The sequence below is a fragment of the Sapajus apella genome, unplaced genomic scaffold (genome assembly GCF_009761245.1).
Source record: "Sapajus apella isolate SASKATOON/1434 unplaced genomic scaffold, GSC_monkey_1.0 scaffold15, whole genome shotgun sequence".
In the NCBI taxonomy this organism is placed as follows: domain Eukaryota; kingdom Metazoa; phylum Chordata; class Mammalia; order Primates; family Cebidae; genus Sapajus; species Sapajus apella.
Window position 1 is genome coordinate 26,508,794 of NW_022436955.1, and position 18,221 is coordinate 26,527,014.

The 18,221-nt window shown below is 42.5% G+C and overlaps 1 protein-coding gene across 3 annotated transcripts in view; it reads left to right on the plus strand.

Annotated features, from left to right (window-relative positions):
• Positions 1-18,221, plus strand: part of CDH13 (cadherin 13) — a 1,241,014-nt gene that overhangs the window by 560,019 nt on the left and 662,774 nt on the right. For all 3 annotated transcript variants that reach the window (XM_032283885.1, XM_032283883.1, XM_032283884.1), the window contains exon 4: positions 600-716. In XM_032283885.1, coding sequence (XP_032139776.1) covers positions 600-716 — 117 coding nt within the window. The remainder of the gene's footprint in view (positions 1-599; positions 717-18,221) is intronic.

Below are 18,221 nucleotides of genomic sequence, written 5' to 3' on the forward strand. Positions count from 1 at the left end.
GTTTCACTCTTAGGCGTATAATTATCCAATTTTCTATATCAGTGTTTAGCCCAACACCACTTATTGAATAGTGTGTCATTTCCCTATCATGTATTTTTGTGGACTTTGCTGAAAATCAGCAGGTTGTAGGTACATGATTTTATTTCTGTATTCTCTGGATTGAAGTCAGGCAATGTGATGCCTCTAGCTTTGTTCTTTTTGCTTAGGGTTGGTTATAAAACCAATTCTTCATTGGCTATAATTCCAATAAAGTTTTACATCTAATCCAGGTTCCTGACCAGGTGAGTAATCCACTAGCTAGGCAGATTAAGAACAGTAATATGCAAGCAATGAAGACTGCATAACTTAAGACTGTTATTGTGAATAGAATGATTCAGAAGTTGGGTTCAAATAACATAATGATAGTTATAGTGAATCACAATGTCAGATTTAGTATTATTCTAATAATGTACTTGGTAATGCTAACAGGGTTTGATGGACTACAGTGAACACTTTCCAAACAGCTGTATGCTTTCCCAACAAAGGAACTCTATCTCAGAGCAGACTGATAAATCATTTCAATGGGAGATTTTAATCAATCCTTTTGTTTTCTCTTTTAGGATATATTTAAGTTTGCAAGAACTTCTCCTGTCCCAAGACAAAGGAGGTCCATTGTGGTATCTCCCATTTTAATTCCAGAGAATCAGAGACAGCCTTTCCCAAGAGACGTTGGCAAGGTAAGTCAGACAAACAACAAATGACAAAAACATGTTTTTATGAAAAGTTGCCCACGCAGGAAGCAGACTGACCATGAGTATCTTGGTGACCAGCTGGAATTAGTCTTCATTCCTCTATGACAAGAGACCAAATGCTTTTGTCATGTAAAGAATTTTGGAAGATCATTCACACACAAAAGAAGACATCAGTAACAGCTTTGAATATCATGAAGATGAACGTGGTAGATGATGTTGAAGTTATGCAGGAAGAAGTCATTGGTTAAGAAATAAGACTTATTGCTTTTGTAGATTATGTTCAAGTGATCACCAGATAGGGCCCTCTAGGATGGCAGTATGTTGATATGTGGCCTTCCTTGAGATCGTATTTTTCAAATATTTAGGTCCAAGAATACCACTGGGTCAATTTTCCAAAAACTAAACCAGATCAAGGGAATGAAATCATCCTAACCAGACCCAGAACCACATGTGAGAAACACTGTCCCATGAATCAGAACAATAGCTTTTCCAGGAAGAAATAGTCATTTTTAAGTGGGCCAAAATACTGATATTGCCTCATCAATACATTCTTCCCATTTTAAGAGAGTCAACATGGAGAATCAAATTTTTGAGCGGTTTGTACTTTCTGGTGAACGTTGAATTTAAACAATGGTGGTTAGTTAAATGAATGATCTTAATGGTGGTTGCTATTGAACTGCTAATTCATCAAATATGCAGCACATCCTAACAGGAAGACAAAAACAGGAAAATTGCAGAGCATGACAAATGATATGAAGATCAGAAACAGGGTGATGCGAAAAAAAGAGCAAATGGCAGAATGAAGGAGTAGAAGGAAGAGGGAATCTTTAGACAGATGACTGTGATGGCTGGTTGGAGGTACTGATATTTGAGGGGAGACTGGCAGGATGAGAAAGGAATAGCCGTAGGAATATCTGGGTGAACACCTTCTTTGGCAGAGGTGAGTTTACATGCAAGGCCTAAAGACGGGAAAGAATAGAGTGTAGTCGAGTTGCACCATGCCTGGGTGGCTGCAAGAGGGTGACAAGGATGGGAGGGGTAAGGAAGAAGTCAGAGAGGCCAGCCTGTCCTTGGATAAGGAGCTGGGATTTCATCGTGTATGCAGCAGGGGGCCGTTGGAAGATTTCCCCAGGAGAGTACATGTTTTGAAAGATTCTCCTGGCTGCCTTGTAGAGAATAATTAGTGGTAGCAGGGTGATAGACAGCAGTAGAAGCAAAGAGACCCACTGAGAGGGGAGTTTGGTGGTGATCCGGACAAAACTTGGACTATTAAAAATTGATATTGGCCTGGTGTGGTGGTTCACGCCTATAATCTCAGCACTTTGGGAGGCCAAGATAGGTGGATCACCCAAGGTCAGGAGTTTGAGACCAGCCTGGCCAAGATGGGGAAACACCATCTCAACTAAAAATGCAAAAATTAGTTGGCATGGTGGTGTGCTTGTAATTGCAGTTACTTGGGAGGCTGAGGCCAAAGAATCGCTTGAACCTGGGAGGTAGAGGTTGCAGTGAGCCAAGATCATGCCACTGTACTCCAGCCTGAGTGACAGAGCGAGACTCCCTGTCAAACAACCAAAGAAACAAACAAACAAAAATCCATCTTTGTTGCAAATTGAAAGAACTGATAATCCAATATCCTAGTAATCACTATATTTATCATTTTAAACTACCACTGTACCAAAGATGCCTTTCTCTAAGCAAATGTCTTCTCAAGGGTCTAGGATATGATAGAAAGGGAAGCAGAGCTGCTCTAAAGGGATTTCCCTGTCCCCTTGGGCAGCCCTAGCCACTGTGATGTTCCTTTTCTAGACAGATTTCCCGGGAGCCCAAGATGCCAGATGCCAAGGGATCTGAGTCCCCACTTCTTCAAAACTCTGCCCAGTTTCTGAGACTTAAGATGGATTCTAGTTTTCCCTTAGATAATCCTGGGCTTCTCACCTCTCACCATGCATCAGAATCATCAGAGACACTTAAAATGCAGATGTCGAGGCTCCAACCTCAGAGATTGATTCCACTGGGAAGCGGGTGAGGACCATGCGTCAGTATGTGTTAAAATATCCCCGGTGACTCCTGTGTGCAGCCAGGGTTGGAGGGCGGCTGGTCTTAAACAGTCCTCCAAAAGTGGGTGTGTAGCAGCTATGTTAGCATCCCCTGGGAGCTTGCTAGAAATGCATATTTTCATGTCCCACCCAAAAACCACAGAGCCAGAAACTCTGGGGTTAAAGCCAGGTGTCTGCGTTTTCACACAGCTTCTGGGTGATTCTGATGCACCCTGAGGTTTACAGAGGGCTGACCTGAAATGTGTTTTCCTCCCACCACTGGTACACAATACTTTCAGTATTAGAGTTGCAGTTCCGTTAATTAGGTTATAATAAGGACAATCACATCTTAGTTACCTGAAAAATCCCAGTTTATACCTGTTGTCCAAACCTGTCGTATCCAGATTTAGACAATAAATTATGTAGCCATCCTATAGTGTTCTTCAATTACACACAATTTCCTCCTGGGTGTATATTTGGGTGGGTTTTCACAAGCCTCTTTCCTTGAGCTAGTCAGTAGGTCAATAAGCATGCAGCTAACTGGGAACATTCTTCTGCATTGTTTTCTTACTTATTACAGCCTCAAAAGGCAATTTTATTTCCAAGCTGAGGATTCACCTCTTCCTAGCCCCTTATGTATTTCCCACACTGGTTTTCAACCTAGATTCTCTACAAAGCAACTGCTTTTCTAGGTCCAGTAGGCTACTAGCTAGACAATGTGCAACAGCCTTCAAAACCTCTGTTTTTGTTTTTTTTTTTTTTTTTTGTAGAATTGTTGCACTGCTTTGCAAAAACTATTTATTTGTCCATGCTTGTTATGCCTTTGGCAGTACATATTTTCCTTTTTATTCCTGCTTATTTCTGTTTATTTATCTTTTTATATCTCCTGTCCTATCCTCATCAACTCCACCACAGCTGACAAGCTGTGCTCTGCAGAGCTGAGGAGGAAGATGTAGGTGTGTTCAGTGAGTGTTGGGGAGGGGGTGAGAAAGGAAAGAAGACCACAGAGGCAGGACTCTGCTCTCCAAACACCACCGTGCTCCCAAAAAAAAATCTGCAAGTCAGGACACCTCTAATTTTATAAATATACATATTAGACTTCAATATCGAATGCCATTTCAAGAAGAGATTCTGCAGCTCTAAAAGCATGAAGACATTTGTCTTACTTTGGCTTCCCCTAGAAGTAGACCCCGAGACAAGAATTCAAATGAAGAGAGTTCATTTAAGAGGTGGAGAAAATAAAATAAAGTAAGGGAGAGACACAGAGAAGGGAAGGCAGCTGGGAAAGAAGCTTGTTTATGAAGTCAACTACCCCTGTGGGTTACTGGGTTGTAATCTCATGGGCTAACTTTAAACATGGTGTGGAACACACTGCCAGCATTATACCACCCCCCAAGGGATAGCGCTGGGATACTTTGACACCTACTGGGGCATTTCTACTCCCAGCAGTCACTGGTTGAGGGCTGTTTTTAGGGGTGTACATTCTCTAGCTTATCAAGTCTGCCCTGCAATCTGTGCACTGTTTCGACAGCCTGCTGAGATTGGGAGGAGAGCCATAGACAAAAAGGATGCTGTACAGCAGCCACCAGTCTGCTGGTCTGCACTGAAAATGTGACATGGAGGGGGTGTGGACAGGACACTGAGAGCTTCTGCTTCATCACCAAAACTAATACACATATATTTTTAAACAACTTTGTCTCATCTCCTGCTTTTACCTTATTTCCTGAACTAGACTTCTCATGTCCTGCGCTTTTGAAATCTGCTGTACTTGCCTCTTTCTCTCCATTAAGAAGTAGCAGTTCCTGCATCTCAGGAGGGAAAACCTCTGGAATTGAACCCAATTCATATCAACAGGCATATATTCAGCATCTGTTATTTATAAGGAACCGTGCTAGGGGCTGGGAATTTAATGGAGGAGAAAACAGACAGAGTCATTGATCTCATGAGATTACAAAAGAGGTGACAATATCGGCACACAGTCATTATTTGTCCAGCACTGTGCTAAGCTCTTTTCATCTATTATGTTCAATTATTATGATAACAACCACATGAGGATCATTTTCCAGCATGCCAGTGAAGGTAATGGGACTCAGGGGTGACGTAACCTGTCCAAAGCCACATAGCTAGTTAATAGCAGAGTCAAACTTCATTTCAGCTTTTTGAGATTTCCTAGCCTATGCTCTTAACCCGTATCCTCAGGAAGTACTGAGCCCAATCTGAGAATACTCTTCTGTGGAATGAAATATCTTCACTGACAATTTCTCTTTTTAAAACAGCATTTAAAGTAAGTGCAATTCTTGGAAATGTACCAAAAAATAAGATGGTCAGAGGATTAGATCAATGGATAGTGATCTGATATGTGGTAAAGGAAGTATATTAAAATGTTAGTGGTAGAATATAGTTGGTGAACATATGGATGCTTGCTGTACAATTCTTTCCACTTTTCTCTGTATTTGGAAATTTTGCAATAAAGTGTTGGGAAATATTAAGTTAACTAAATATAAAATTATCATAAAAGACACATGAGTTAGCATGCTAGCACAAAACCGCTTTTTAAATCATTTGTCTTGCATTTCAAGAGGGTGAATGGAGACCAAGTAAGTACCTGATTCTTGATTTTTTTTTTTGGTCATATTTTATTACAACCTGAATTCCTTTAAAGAAAGGAGACTCATATCCTAAAGAATAAAGACATCAAAAGCAAGGTGCTGTGGTGAGTTAGCCCTCAGTGGAGAGTTTTTCACAGCTGGGTATCCTGTTGTATAGAACTGAATACCCACAGCGGGGTTAGGCAGGCAGCTCCAGGGATGAAAAGAAGTCTTGACTGATACATAATTTATCTGCCAAGTAATTAATTAGTTGGTAAGTAGCTAAACTACTAGCATTTGGGGGCTGCTTTTCCATCATAAGAGGGAGATTCCACATCACTGCTGCTCACTTGGATAGCAGGTGGGGAGTATACAAGGATATGTGATCCCCCCCTGCACATGCATGCGTGCGCGCACTCACACACACACACACTCACGAGAGACAACCCAATGGATCACTACCAGCCCTGGGAAAATGAGCTTGCCTCCTAATTTCTGACTCTTTTCTATGCTACTGTCAGCCCTAGAATATCTCTCGTTCTTTTGGAAGAAAGGGTAAAACATCTGGTCGTGAACATACTTCCTCATAGCTGTGATTTTCTTTCCAATTCTGAACTCTGGACAGCGGGGAGGAGCTGAGAGTGTGTGTTCTGTAGAATGCTCAGATCCCTATGTGCCATTTTTCCCCTCCCCCTTCAAAGTATGACTATTTCAAAATTTGGGCCATAAATAATTTCTCAGTTTAATCAACTTTTGCTGATAAATAATTGATTACATCTTTAAAGATTTTTGAGTTCCTGAGCCCCATTGGTTGAGAGCAGGGGACTTTAAATCTGTGAGCCAGCAAGGAGGTCTTTGGGAGATGTATTTTATTCTGTTTTATATTAAGTTTGAAATACAAGTCATTTATGAAATGCTTATTAGAGATTCTACTTTCATCACAAATCCTTTTCATCAAAACCAATGAAAATACTTTTTACGGAAAATCCTTTTTTAAAGACTATAAATTGGCAGAATGGGCATTTAGAAGGACATCTTTAACCCAGGATAGAAGAAATATGTAACTGGAACAAGTGCTCTTTGTAAAGGGAATCAACATTGATTATTAGACTAAATCATGAGAACCAGTCAACCAGGACTCTGCTTTGATTGTGTCATTAATGTAAGTCAGACCTGAGGGTAATTTACATCAGCTCTGCCATGTTCCTCAGCATTCTGGGCATCTGATTCCTAGAGGTCTCCCAGCATCCAGACAATCTGCACCTGAGATTTATGCCCACCTATGCAAATAGGTGTCAAGGAGTCTGATAGTCTTGATATTTAATTTGTTCTATTCCATTTAATAGTCATTTGCCTCACTTGGAGGACCCATAGAGGCCAAGCTACATCCTTAGAGGCTGGACCAGAAAGCTGGTACTGAATCCCTGGCACCTCTCCCTCACACCCTACTGAAACACAGTTTCGGTGTTACTTGCTGCTGCCAGTTTTAGTTTATAATCAGGCAATTACTGGGCCGTCCAGGGTAACCTAGTAATTGCTGTCAGCCCTCCACCTCTTCTTAAATCTTTTACTTTATACCCTTTATCCACATCTAACTATATATAGTCTTCTCAGAAATTTACATCTGATTAATTTCCCTCTTTTAAGACAACTAGCAGTTTTATTCAATAACTAAAACTTACCATGGGCTAGAGTACAGGAGAAAAATTAGAATACAGAGTTTCTAAGATGTCGAAAGGCTTAGTGCTAAAAAATTCTTCTTGAGATGAACATCACAGTTTATTTCTACATTCTGCAACCACAGGTACACATAAGCCTTTCCTATTTCCAAATCCTTGAACTCTCACTTCTTCCTGGGATACACCGCCATTATCCTTATTCCTTAGGAGCTGCCCACCTTCACACTCTAAGGCTGTACCATCCAGTGGGACGCTGATACTATTGCAGACAGTTCTGTCTCTACACATCCCAATATGGTACCCATTAACCACATATGGCCAATGCAATTTTAAAAGTTTAATTTTAATTTAAGCTTAAAAAGTAACACTTCATTTCATTATTGGTATAACTTTGTAGGTGAATGTACCTGTTTAGTATACATTTTAATCTATATACAGGTGATTTTTTTTTTTTGAGGTGGAGTCTTGCTCTGTAGACCAGGCTGGAGTGCAGTGGCGTGATAACAGCTCACTGCAACTTCCGCCTCCAGGGTCCCTGTTCAAGCAGTTCTCCTACCTCAGCCTCCCAAGTTGCTCAGATAAAATATTTTTTACTGAAAAGGCAATGTCCCCATTGAGATGTTTTATAAATGTGAAATATACACTGGATTTCATAAACTTATTACATGAATACAAAAAGAATGGAAAATGTGTCCTTAATAATCTTTTTATTGATTTCATTTAGAAATAAATCCCTTGTGTTTGTTTTTACTTTTTTTAATGTGGCTGCCAGAAAAATATTAAATTATTTATATGGCTCACATTATATTTTTATCAGATGGTGCTAATCTAAATAAGGCCTATTTCTCATACAGTCTCCTCCATGGAATAATTTTTTTTGAGACAGAGTCTCGCTCTGTCACCCAGACTGGAATGCAGTGGCACAATCTCTGTTCACTGCAACCCCTGCCTCCTGGGTTCAAATAATTCTTATGTCTCAGCCCCCTGAATAGCTGGGATTACAGGTGTGCACCACCATGCCCTGCTTCCTTTTGTATGGGGGGTTGCCATGTTGGTCAGGCTGGTCTCAAACTCCTGACCTCACGTGATCCACCTGCCCCAGCCTCCCAAAATGCTGGGATTACAGGTGTAAGCCACTGAGCCCAGCCCGTGGTATTTTATTTTATCTCTTTTACACATTGTTTATACCTCTTTGATGGCACTTAACACATTTTGAGAAGCAGTGCCCTTCCCTACCTTCCCATTCACCAGATGCAGTGGCTCAGTACAGGGCCTACCACATAGGAGGGACTCAAATGTCCTTTGAATTGAATTCTAGTCATATCTATGGCTGATCGGATAGACAGTCACTGCTTACTGATTAATTAAAGTGATCATAGCCTGGTTTGTTGTTAGAATGGAATTAATTGACCATTATATGATCAGTCTGGAAATTTCCAGCAAATTTTAATTTTCTAAAATGGTAATGAGGCCACCAGATAAATTGCTTGGCAGTCAGATATTATGTCAGGTCCTATAAGCATCCTTAATAGGTTTTTTTTTTTTTTTTTTTTTTTGAGACAGAGTTTTGCTCTTGTTGCCCAGGCTGGAGTGCAGTGGCACGATCTTGGCTCACGCAACCTCTGTCTCCCAGGTTCAAGAATTCTACCTCGGCCTCCCGACTAGCTGGCACTAAAGGTGCCCACCACCACACTTCATTAATTTTTGTATTTCTAGTAGAGATGGGGATTCACCATGTTGGCCAGACTGGTCCCGAACTCCTGACCTCAGGCGATCCACTCCCTTCTGCCTCCCAAAATGCTGGGATGACAGGCGTGAGCCACCACACCCAGCCCCAGTAGATTTTGATAAATTTTATGTTGATGCATTTTGTGTGGGGATAAAGTGGGGGAAGAGAGAGGAAGAGAGAGAGAGAGAGTGTGTGTGTTACATGCCTGTGTTTCTGAATTTGCCTCTATATGCGATGCTGTTTTAATTCCAATTAAATGAAAATACTCATAACTTTTATCTTTGTTCACAACTGAACATAGTCAATTCCAACTTATTTTTGCTAAGCCTAATAAAAGCTATATTCGCTATTTGCAAGTGTTACCCTCCTGCAAATTTTAATTAATGATAAAACATAATCGGGTTGTTTTGGCTCTTTGCCAAATACATATAGATGCAGAACTTCCCTCCATGATCTACATCCCACAAGTAAGGGCATCTGAGTTCAAGGAGGAAGCAATATTTTAACCCCAATTTTATCACCCTTTCAGCTGACCATTTTGAAGGTTCCTAGAACTTTATTGTTATTACAAACATTTGGCCTCAGACTGAATTTATATTTAATTATTTGTGAACATTCAAGGATCTGGCATTTCAGCTTGAATTAGCATCTAGACTCAGGGTTGTTGAATAATTTTCAACTTGGACTAGAATCTTCAATTCCTAATGAATGTCTGGATCTAAGCCAAACATGGCTATCCCCATTGTCCTGCTTAGTTTTTACAGCAGTCCTATAAAGTAGGCAGTAGTACACTATTTTCTCTGATAAGAAAGTGGAGATTAAGAGAGATTAAGTATCTTGCCCAGGGTAACCCTCTTAAAGAATGGTAATATGAGACCCAAATCCAAGACTCTACATCGTCAAACCAGTGATCTATCCACCACAATATCTGTGAATGCTTAAAATTTCCATGAGTCTTTGCTGTTTGCATAGCACACTCACACAAATGGTCATTTGACTCTCCTGTGTACCCTCAGAAATCAGTATTATGTCCCCACTGTACAGTGGAGGCTCTGAACTGAGCATGGCCAAGGTGCAGAAGCATCATACAGGACGGTTTCTTTGTGGTACAAATTGAGTTGCTATGCAAGCTGAGTTCTTTCTGTGTCACCCACTGCAGTGGTGCCAGGGCTCTGGATGGATTTCAAAATAGCATGAGGCAAGAGTTAAGCCACTATGGAAAACAGTGTGAAGATTCCTGAAAGAACTAAAACTAGAACTACCAGTTGATCCAGCAATCTCACTACTGGGTATCTACCCAGAGGAAAAGAAGTCATTATATGAAAACGCTGCTTGCACACGCATGTTAATAGCAGCACAATTCACAATTGCGAAATTGTGGAACCAACCGAAATGCCCATCAATCCACAAGTGGATAAAGAAACTGTGGTATATAAACATGATGGAATACTACTCAGCCATAAAAAAGAATGAACTAATGGCATTTGCAGCGACCTGGATGAGACTGGAGACAATTATTCCGAGTGAAGTAACTCGGGAATGGAAAACCAAACATCGTGTGTCCCCACCGACATGTGGGAGCTAAGCTATGAGGATGCAAAAGCATAAGAATGATACCACGGACTTTGGGGACTTAGGGGAAACTATGGGAGGGGGTCGAGGGATAAAAGACTGCAAATAGGGTGCAGTGTATACTGCCCAGGTGATGGGTGCACCAAAATCTCACAAATCACCACTAAATAACTTATTCATCTAACCAAACACCACCTGTACCCCAATAAACTATAGGAAAAAAAACCTTTTTTTCAGATGGAGCCTTGCTCTGTTGCCCAGGCTGGAGTGCAGCGGTGCCATCTCAGCTCACTACAACCTCCGCCTCCCAGGTTCAAGTGAGTCTCCTGCCTCAACCTCCCAAGTAACTGGGAGTACAGGTGCATGCCACCACACCCAGCTAATCTTTTGTATTTTTAGTGTTAGCCAGGATGATCTCCATCTCCTGACCTCATGAGCCGCCCACCTCGGGCTCCCAAAGTGCTGGGATTACAAGCGTGAGCCACAGTGCCTGGCTAGAAAAAATTTTTTAAAAAAGAGGTAGACTTCATTGGAGGAAGGAGAAACATAGACTCCAGGAATGAGCCAAAGATGAGAAGCATAGCTCACCATTCCCCCTCATCCCACAGACAGGTCTGCTGGAGGAAAAATTCTGCTCCCATAGTTGTTCCTTCTTGGTTGGACAACTTCAGTACAATCTTATCAGTGGACTGATGATCAAATTCCAGGGATGTCCAGCAGCCTGAATGCAGGTACTCAGATTAATAGGAGTTGTCTGAGATTCCAGAGTTCAAAGTCAGATGCTTTGGGCAGGGGTGTGTTGGTAAATGACTCTGAGAGGTTGGAAGCCTTGAGTTGAGTGTTTGCAGCTACTTTGGCATCTGTTCTCCCACAGTGGCCAATTTCAAGCTAGCAACTTGCAAAATCTCTGAGTGTTTACCAATGGACTTTCTTGAAGGAGTAGGGTTGACTTCAGCACAGCACTGGCCTTGGGACTCAGGGATCGTGGCACTGGAAGGGGTCAGGGGGCACATGGATCCCAGGGGAGCTACACTTGAGTGAAGCCCTCCATTGTGGAGAAGTGGCTTCCACACCCACCTGTTCACTCCGGGTTGCAGCTGGATTCCTGCCCAGCTGAGCAGTGATGATCATTTTTTGACAACTCTGCCTGTTACAGGCATTGAGCCACTTGTCCAAGGTCACACAGCAAGTGCCATGTAAAAGCAGAGCTTGCACGCCTGCTCTTTCAGTTCCACCACACTTCTCCTTGGCACACACACACACAAAATCCGCGTTATTCTCCTGAGGCTGGCAAATTCTGCATCAATTGTCCCAGTTTCACCTGGAAAATGAGGAACGAAGTGACCAAATTCTCTGTGAAGTGAGGAGAAATGAGGTTAACCTCGCCAACATTTATTTGATGTGTGTGTTTGCGCGCTGAGTCAAGACTGGAGGTCGTGTCTTAGTTTAACAAATAGACCACATGTTGACAAGCAGTAAACGGCTTTCTTTGTCTGGCAAGAAAAGCCACTGTCTCACTTTAGACAACACATTTTTTTGTTGGTATCTCTGCTGATAACCCTGTTCAAAGAGAGCCTCGAGGAACAAAAGTGAAAGCAGAAGAGGCCAACTTTGGTGTAATTAAGAGAGACCACTGCCCGTTTTTCTAAGTGATGAGGCCACAGCTGGCTCAGTCGATAAGGGCTGTGAAGGAGCAGGGCCCAGGGCGCAGTCGGGATGGACTGGCCTTTTCATGGCCCAATTACTTGTCTAAGTTTTGAAGAGGATTGAAGCAGAACTGGATGGAGACAGAAACAGGCCAATAAAGTGGTTTTATTTTATTTTTTATTTTTTGAAGCATGGAAGGAATGAACGAAGAATCCCTTTTATTTTCTTTTCCAGCTTGGAGCTGGCTCTGATTCCCAAATATGCTCCTAGGGGAAAGATGTGATGTGAGTCTGGGTGGCTGGGAACAGTGCCTCCTGGGTATCTGTGCTTGGCCCACTTCTGCAACCAGTACTGGAGGAGACAGAAGAACCCTTGATTGCAAGTTCACATGTTCTCATCTGTGAGTGTTGTTGCATTAAAGATGTTGCTGTTTTCTGCTGCATCGGGTGGTTTGGAACAAGTGACGAAGAACAAGCTTCAGATTATGCCTCTTGAGCAGGCAAACACTCTCCGTAAGCTGAAAATTGAGCTGCATTAATTCAGAAATATTCACTGAGCAACTACTATGTGCCAGGCACATAGTTATGATTCACCCTCAAAGAATGTCCCTCCTAGGAGAGGGGGCAGACCAGTAAACAGGCAGACAAGCAGTATGAGGGTGTGCTGTGGGTTCTCGGAGAAGTCGAGAAGGCAGAAGTAGTAGTTCCCAAGAGGACTCCTGAATAATGCCCACCAGCAGGCAACACGAAGCTGAGGTGGGAAGAATTCCCCAGGCAGCGCGAAGAGCGTGATCCAACACCTAGGGGCAAGAGGACGATGGTCTGCCCAGAGAGCTGAGAATAATTCAACATGGTTGTGATGCAAAGAGGAAATTGTCACAAATAAACTTGGAGAAATCAATGAAGGCTGGAAGAGGAAAAATTGTAAAAGCTGCTGTAGGGCACTTGGACCTTTTTCTACAGATGACTAAGGGTTACACACTGGGGAATCACAAGATCAGATTCGCATTTCAGGAGGATTAGTCCTGTTGACCTGGGTAATGCCTGAAGGCTGAGAAAACCAGGAGCAGGGGAGACGAGGAGGGAGGCTGTGACAGAAACCCAGGTGGGTGACGAAGGGCTTCTGGGCAGGAGAGAGGCAGAAGGACAGTTAAGGACCGCGGTGGGGGAAACCAGGCAAGCCTGGGAGATGAGTGGACGGTGAGGAGTGAGGAGGAGAGGAAGGTTCCCTCTTAGCTGGGACATTATGCCTCCATAGGATGCTGAGCAAAGACACCCATGGAGGTGTTACTCTGGAAAGACGAGTGACTGTGGGCAGGTAGACTGAAACTGAAGCAACTGTGTTATCCACCTCCCCATAGTTTACCCTGTGCTGAGGCTGCTGCACTGCTCCTCTTTGAAATAAAGGAGAGCTCTTCCCAGAGGGGACAGATCCACTTGCATGCTATATGTTATATGGGGTGGGCGAACAGGTTAGATGGAGGACTGTTCTTGGGGAGATGGATTCATTTTGCACCAGTGACAGGCCTGAGGGAACACCGGCGTGTCAGACATCTCTTCCTGGTGTCTTCCTGACTGATCTGTGCCTGGGGATTTTACTTTAGTCCTTCCTTACTGTGGATTTGAAATCTTTTATTTATATATTTTTTTCTGCCACAGCTCAGAAATGTGTAACAGCTGTGTTCACTGTTGGCCTTCTAGCCTCGAATTCATTCTAAATACATTTCCTCTTAGCAATTTCTTCTTTGAATGCTGATGTTGGCTAGGCATTAGTATACACAATTCACAGGCTCTCTGTTGCTCGATTTTTATTTCATTTATTTGACAACTTGAAATTCCTCACAAGTGGTGCTTTTATTTTGTTATTTGCATCTGGAAATCATTCCTAACACGCCGTAGAATAAGTTTGTTTCTTTTTTTTTCTTTAAAAATCACTTTGTTTTCTTATTATAAGAATAATATGTGTTTGTTGTAGAAACTTTAGAAAAAAACATACATTTAAAAATAACAATATAAAACTGTCCCTGAGTCCCACCACTGGAAATAGCTGCCGCAGACGTCCCCGGGTTCTGCCTCTCCATTTTTAAAGTGCATATACATCCATGAAGACACAGCGTCAGACCGGACCACCAGAGGTTTGGATCCCATAGGTCTGGGGCGGTGACTAACAGTGAACATTTGAACGAGCCCCCTGGCCCTGCTGACAAGCCCAGCTCCGTGGCCTACACTTCAAGGAGCTCTATGGTAATCCTGTCCACACCTACACATGACCATCTTGTGCTCGTTGATTGTCCAATTGCCAATGTCTCAGAAACCTTCTTCATGTCCTCCAGTGTCTTCCGTCAACATGTGGTATGGCAGACCGTTGGTGTGGCCAACATTGAGTTCCAGGATTTCCTAACCTGGGACCTACAGCCTCTGAAGGAGCCCGTGGATAGATCTGTTCACTTTGTAATGTGATGTGTCTTGGATAGATGGATTTATTTTGCACCAGTGACAGACTTGAGGGAACACCAGGCTGTCAGACATCTCTTCCTGGTGTCTTTCTGACTGATCTGTGCCTGTATGTGAACCTGTGTGTATAGAACATGGTATAAAATGACTGAAGAATATCTCACAATTTTTGTTTCTTACCCTTGTTTCTTCCTTCTGGGAATGGAATGATTCAAGTATTAAGGTACCAAGAATTCCCAGCTGTGTATTTTTTCTCAGATAAAGTAAGATCTGCCACATGAAAAATAACCAGGAATCTTGGTCTGTTGGTGTAAATTGCTACACAGACAATGTTTGCATCTGTTCTCATTTGAAGTTCCCAATGAACCAGAGTCACTGAAGTATTCCCTATTTCCCTGCTTATTTTGGAGGAATCCACCTTGAAGCCATGAATTCTTTTTCTGTTGTATTTATATTTATCAACATTTCTATCTTCTCCCTCTCCTGATTCAGTGAGATCAGAGGATATTAATGCTGGAGGGGCTCTGGAGGTGGCCTGGTGCAAATACCTCACTTTATAGATAAGACGGAAAATGATTTTTCTAGGATCAAAAGATGGGAACAGTCCTTAATAAATATCTGCCTCCTCACTCTGGTGCCCTTTTGCCTACACCCAGTATTCTGAGCCTTCATTGTCCTGGGAATGGCTGCCCTGAGCCTGGGGGCATCCCAGGGTTTTTAGGAGGCTCAACATGAGCTTGACCTAATTGATGTCAGCATGTTCACAATCTCTATAGGGTCATTTCTAATGAGACTGATGTTATTTTTTACATTTTCATTGCTGTTTGCTGTATTCTTAGAGTTTTTTGTTTTTTGTTTTTTAAGTTCTGAGATACATGTGTAGAATGTGCAGGTTTGTTCCATAAGTATACATGTACTATGGTGGTTTGCTGCACCTGTCAACCTGTCATCTAGGTTTTAAGCCCTGTACGTATTAGGTATTTGTCCTAATGTTCTCCCTCCTTTTGCCCCCAACCCCCTGACAGTCTCCGGTGTGTGAAGTTCCCATCCCTGTGTCTATGTGTTCTCATTATTCATCTTCCACTTATGAGTGAGAATATGCGGCATTTGGTTTTCTGTTCCTATGTTAGTTTGCTGAGAATGATGGTTTCCAGCTTCATCCATGTCCCTACAAAGGACATTAATTCACTCTTTTTTGTGGTTGCATAAGAGGGGGTATGGTGTATACGTGCGTTAACATTAGGAGCTCAGCTAGCAGCCCCATGCACCCCCTCCTCCAGTGTCAGAGCTCACTGCAGGACCCACCCAGCCTTTGAATAGGAAAGCACTGACTGAAAAGCCCCAGAAAGTGGGGATGTACCCGTAAAAGTGTCCCACCAGTATAACTCACTGTTTTGTTTGGGGAGAACAACTGATTAAATCGAAACAGGCTATCTGATGAGCATAACTGAGCATCAAATTGTCCCTCAGCCTGAACCATTCCCCTTTTTTTTGAGACAGAGTCTCGTTCTATTGCCCAGGCTGGAGTGCAGTCTTGCGATCTTGGCTCACTGCAGCCTCCGACTCCCAGGTTCCAGCCATTCTCCTGTGTCAGCCTCCTGAGTAGCTGGAACTATAGGCACGTGCCCCTATACCCAGCTAATTTGTGTATTTTTTTTTAGTAGAGATGGGGTTTCACCATGTTGGCCAGACTGGTTTTGAACTCCTGACCTCAGGTGGTGATCCACACACCTCGGTCCCTTAAAGTGCTGGGATGAGACGTATGAGCCACTGTACATGACCGCCCAGGGCGTTCTTCCTCCAGCTGCCTCCTACTCATCCCTCAGGTCTGAGCTTGAACATTGCCTCCTCGGGGATGCTTTACTCGATTCCCCAAACTGGGTCAGGTCCTTCCTCATGTGTAGCCAACCACGTAGGCCTTCTCCAGAGCACTGATCACACTGGTGGTTAAATGAGTGTTTGTTCAATTGATTGTTCAGTATCTTTCTCCCCTGCTGTGCAGCAAACCCCAAGATAGCAGAATCTCACGTTTCCTTATTCATCCTTTTATCTGCGGCATCTAGGATATGTCTGGTGGACCTGGCTCTCAAATATTTTTTGACTGAATGAATGAATGGTCAAAAAAGGCCAACTCCAGTGGTATCTCTACAAGGTGATAAAAGAGTTAAAGGCAGGACGTCTTGGACACAACTTTACCCCCATCTTACATGCAGAACAAATGGTGTTAACTTTGTGATGAATAATAAATATTTTTCTTTGGATATATTTTACATATGATAAAATTGAATATATTTGATTCAATATATCAAGTACCATTAAGTGGATAAAATGATGGATTTGGTATAAGAAAAAAATATTTAGGAAAGTCTCAGAAATTTAAATGTAATATATGATTATGTGTTCATACATATAATATAAAATTCATTATGCTACATATTACATAAATCACATTTTGTGTTGCAGAGTGAGTTCCCTGTATTTAGGTTCATGGAGAAGATAGTTTCTTATAGATAAATATTACAGGTAACTGAACTAAAAATATTTTGAGAATGTGAGCTACTTCGATAGCAATATTTTGAGTTGTTTTATGCACTTCTCTTTTATCTGAAAGTAAATTGAAGTTAACGTGCTCACTTATTAATAAAGAGGTTGCATTTATGGTTACGACTATCAAAACAATTGTGTTAAACTCTCAGGGAACAAGAATGAGTGCAGGGATCATAAGCTCCTCTGCTGGGTGCTTCACTCTGCTATGCTTCCTCGTGAGTGCTTTTTAAATTTCCCTCGTCTCCGTCTTCATTTCCAGGCTTTCTCACCTGCCCCTCATCTTTGCGGTTCCTCTGCCTGACTCTATTAAGATAAACTAGTCCTTGGAATTCACTGCTTTGAAGTTGATGTTGGCTGGGAAACTCACACCCAGGCATGTCCCAGTCCTGTGGTCTAGAATCAAAATAGTGAGATGAGACAGACTGCGGGTGGTTGCTGCTCTGCTGGTCACCAGCTGTTTAACCCTCGGACAGTTCACACTGAAAGCTCCTGGGTCCTCTTTCTTCTTACATGAGATAAGGCTAATAACGCCCACATTCCACTTTTGGGGAAGGATAAAATGCAATAGCCTGATTGGTCGTGCTTGACCCACAGCCAGTGCTTGGTCAGTGTGCCCCTTCCTTCTTTCCCTGCCTGGGCAAGATCAGCCTACAAAAGTGCTAAGTGATTTTGAAGGTTTATCCATGAGAAAGTGACATAGGCTTGAACTTATTTGGCTACTCAAGGCATCTTTTGTTCCTGCAGTTGACACTTCAAATAGTTGAAGTTCCGTATAAGTGAACACCACTTAACCAATATGCTACTATATTTATAAAGGATGCTAACTGGAATTAGCTTTGCCTAAGCAGAATGTTTTTTGTTGTTTTGTTTTTGTTTTTTTTTGAGATGGAGTCTCACTCTGTGGCCCAGGCTGGAGTGCAATGGCGCAATCTCGGCTCACTGCAACCTCCGCCTCCAAGGTTCAAGTGATTCTCTTGCCTCAGCCTCCTGCATAGCTGGGACTACAGGCACACACTGCAATGCCCGGCCAATTTTTTTTGTATTTCTTTATTACAGATGGGGTTTCACTGTGTTGCCCAGGCTGGTTGCAGATTCCCAAGCTCAGGCAATCCACCCACCTTGGCCTCCCAAAGTGTTAGGATTATAGGCGTGAGCCACTGCGCCCAGCCAACACAATATTTTTAGAAATAGAAATAAATGGAAAGCTGTAGTCCATTCGACCTGTCTGCCAGTTTCTAT